This window comes from Quercus lobata, chromosome 7 (genome assembly GCF_001633185.2).
Source record: "Quercus lobata isolate SW786 chromosome 7, ValleyOak3.0 Primary Assembly, whole genome shotgun sequence".
NCBI lineage: Eukaryota > Viridiplantae > Streptophyta > Magnoliopsida > Fagales > Fagaceae > Quercus > Quercus lobata.
This window is the reverse complement of record NC_044910.1, coordinates 6,830,932-6,833,598: the sequence shown is the minus strand read 5'-3', so window position 1 is coordinate 6,833,598 and position 2,667 is coordinate 6,830,932. Positions and strand designations below refer to the sequence as shown.

At 36.7% G+C, this 2,667-nt stretch overlaps 1 protein-coding gene across 1 annotated transcript; it reads left to right on the top strand.

Annotated features, from left to right (window-relative positions):
- The first annotated feature begins 703 nt into the window (after positions 1–703).
- LOC115951480 (UPF0481 protein At3g47200-like) lies at positions 704–2,284 on the top strand. Its single transcript, XM_031068678.1, has 2 exons — positions 704–1,350; positions 1,414–2,284. The coding sequence occupies exons 1-2, from the start codon at positions 704–706 to the stop codon at positions 2,156–2,158; spliced, it is 1,392 nt and encodes a 463-aa protein (XP_030924538.1). The 3' UTR covers positions 2,159–2,284.
- Positions 2,285–2,667: the final 383 nt, after the last annotated feature.

Genomic DNA, 2,667 nt, shown 5'->3' with positions numbered 1-2,667 from the left:
TTATTTTAATAAAGATAATTATCCATAAATTTTGAATATAAAATTTATTTTTACCTTGTGAGCCAAATGACACATGCATGGCAAATTTCAATATACTAATGTTATGTCAATTTGGATGACACATGTCATTATTTGTTTAATTAATTTAATGACACATAAATTTGACATGGCATATTGTAGTTGGCTTGACAAATTTTTGCCTCCTACAAGCATTTATTAGCTCTACCTTTGCTTCAAAATATTAATACATCATGCCATGCCAAACTAACGAGGTATATAAAGTAAGAAGAAACAAGCCTATTCACTGTATCATTCGACATTTGTGTATTGTCTTTAATTTAATAGAAAAGATTGTCCCTGTCCCCCGACTTGGTATATTAGTAGAAAAGATGTTGAAATTGCGCATGTCCATCTATTTATGGATAAAGACATAAAGCAAGTTTCAATTTATTTTGCATTTTCTAGATATATCTTGTAGACCATATTCCAAGCTTGATATGTTAATACATCATAAAATATAGTTGCTTTAGGAAAGTTTCTATATTCAAATAAAAGCGACAGTGATAATTTCTCAGGCTAAAGTTTCCACGTACTATGTCAAGAATAAATTACAGTAAATACGAGTAAGGACAGCAAACTTACAAAATTATATTGCCTTCTTTGGTGCGAACTTTCAATGCCCGGAAGAGAAGGTGAAACAAGCATGGGCATCACTGAGGAGCCCCAGGTGCCCAGCATTTCAATCGGAATTACTAATCTCAAGGCAAAGCTTGAAAAAATAAGGGAGGCAAAAAAAAATGTGATGAATCAATCTCAAACACCAAAGATACAAAAGGTTATATTCTTTCTGCGAGAACAAGACGATTTCCACAAAAATTATGAGCCAAAAGTGGTATCACTCGGTCCGATCCATCATGGTAATCCAAATTACCAGCTAGGAGAGAATTACAAGCTACTGTTGACATATGAATTCATTGAAGGTAGCGGTAAGAATATGGAAGATGTATACAACATGATTAAGGAGAAAATCCATGAATTGAGGACATGCTTCGAGGAGGAGGTGACCAAGGCATATGATGATGAGGCTCTCACTTCGATTTTGTTCGTGGATGGCTGTGCAATATTACAGTACATATATTGTGCAACTAACAAGAAGTTCAAAGAGTTGAATATAAAAACGGATAGTGTAGCATTTGGGCAACAGGATTTGTTCTTGCTGGAGAATCAACTTCCCTATCGTCTACTCACATGGTTGATGAGCTCGAGTGTGAAGAAAGAAGAATTGAGCAAATCAATTGAAACTTACATTGACTTGCACGTTAAGGTACCAGAGGATCAGCAATCGAATTGGTTATCATGGAGACTCTGCCAAAGATCGAAGCCACAACAAGCACAAAGGGCGAAAGAAGAAAGCCACGATGATGAGGAGAAGCCACAAGATCGTACCATATCAGTGGCTAAAGAGCCCGTCCATCTTCTTGACCATCTGAGGACACGAATGCTTCATGGACAAGGGTACATTCATGGTGGAAAGGTTGGTAAAATCAACCAAAATATACAAAATGTCCAAGAGTGGCAATCCTATCGCAATGTCCAGGAGCTTAAAACAGCAGGTATCCATTTGAAACGTGGTAAAAATTGTTACTTGAGTGAGATAAAATTCACTAAACAATTTCTTTTTCGTGGACAACTTCACCTTCCTCCAATTGTTGTGGATGACTCAACCAGGCCTAAGTTCCTTAACTTGGTAGCATATGAAATGTGTCTGGATTTTGAAAATGATTTTGGGGTCACCTCTTATATATCCTTCCTTGATTCACTAATCGATGAAGCCTACGATGTTAAGAAGCTAAGGAAAGCACAGATACTCCACAATTTCCTTGGCAGCGATGAAGAAGTGGCTAAACTCTTCAATGAGATAGGCACCGACTTGGTGCCTAACATCGAAATATACAAGGAAGTTAGATCAGAAATTCAGAAGCACTATGAGAACAAGTGGATGACCTGGATAGCTCAAGTCTTTCACGACTATTTCAGTAGTCCCTGGACGTTCATTGCTTTCTTTGGCGCATTGTTAGCACTTGCTCTAACTATCACTCAGACTTGGTATGCTGTCAACTCTCCCCCAGGACCCTGCAAAAACTTAACACCAAAGTAAATATGCAAAAGGTAAAATTTTATTTGCTGCTCTCTTTCTAAGTGTGTCTAGCTTGCTGAGAATTACATGGTTTAATTTTTATGCCTTCCAGACGGCCATTTCCAAATAATAAGGTCATTCCAAAGCCATATCATCTTGTTAATTTGTTTACAGCTAGGCGTTGAAGTTTTCTTGAAAGTACTTTCTAATTTGATGTAATATGTGTGGATTTGAAATAATTGTGTCTGAGTTTGTGCGTGATGTGTGTTAAAGTTTCATATGTAATAAAGTTTCAAGAAGAATATACTTATTCAAATTCAAATGTCTAATTTTGCAAAGCAATGTGGCAGTAAGCACAATTGTCTGTGTCCTTTTTCTGCAACAATATTAGTACATTGTAAGGCAGTTGCAAAGGACACTGTCAGTTGCATCAACTTTATCGTCATTGCAGTAAGCGTGGCTGTTTGAGTAATGAGGGAGCATTATCTTCAGAATATCGTTGGCCTAATACAATTCTTGTAAGAATTCTT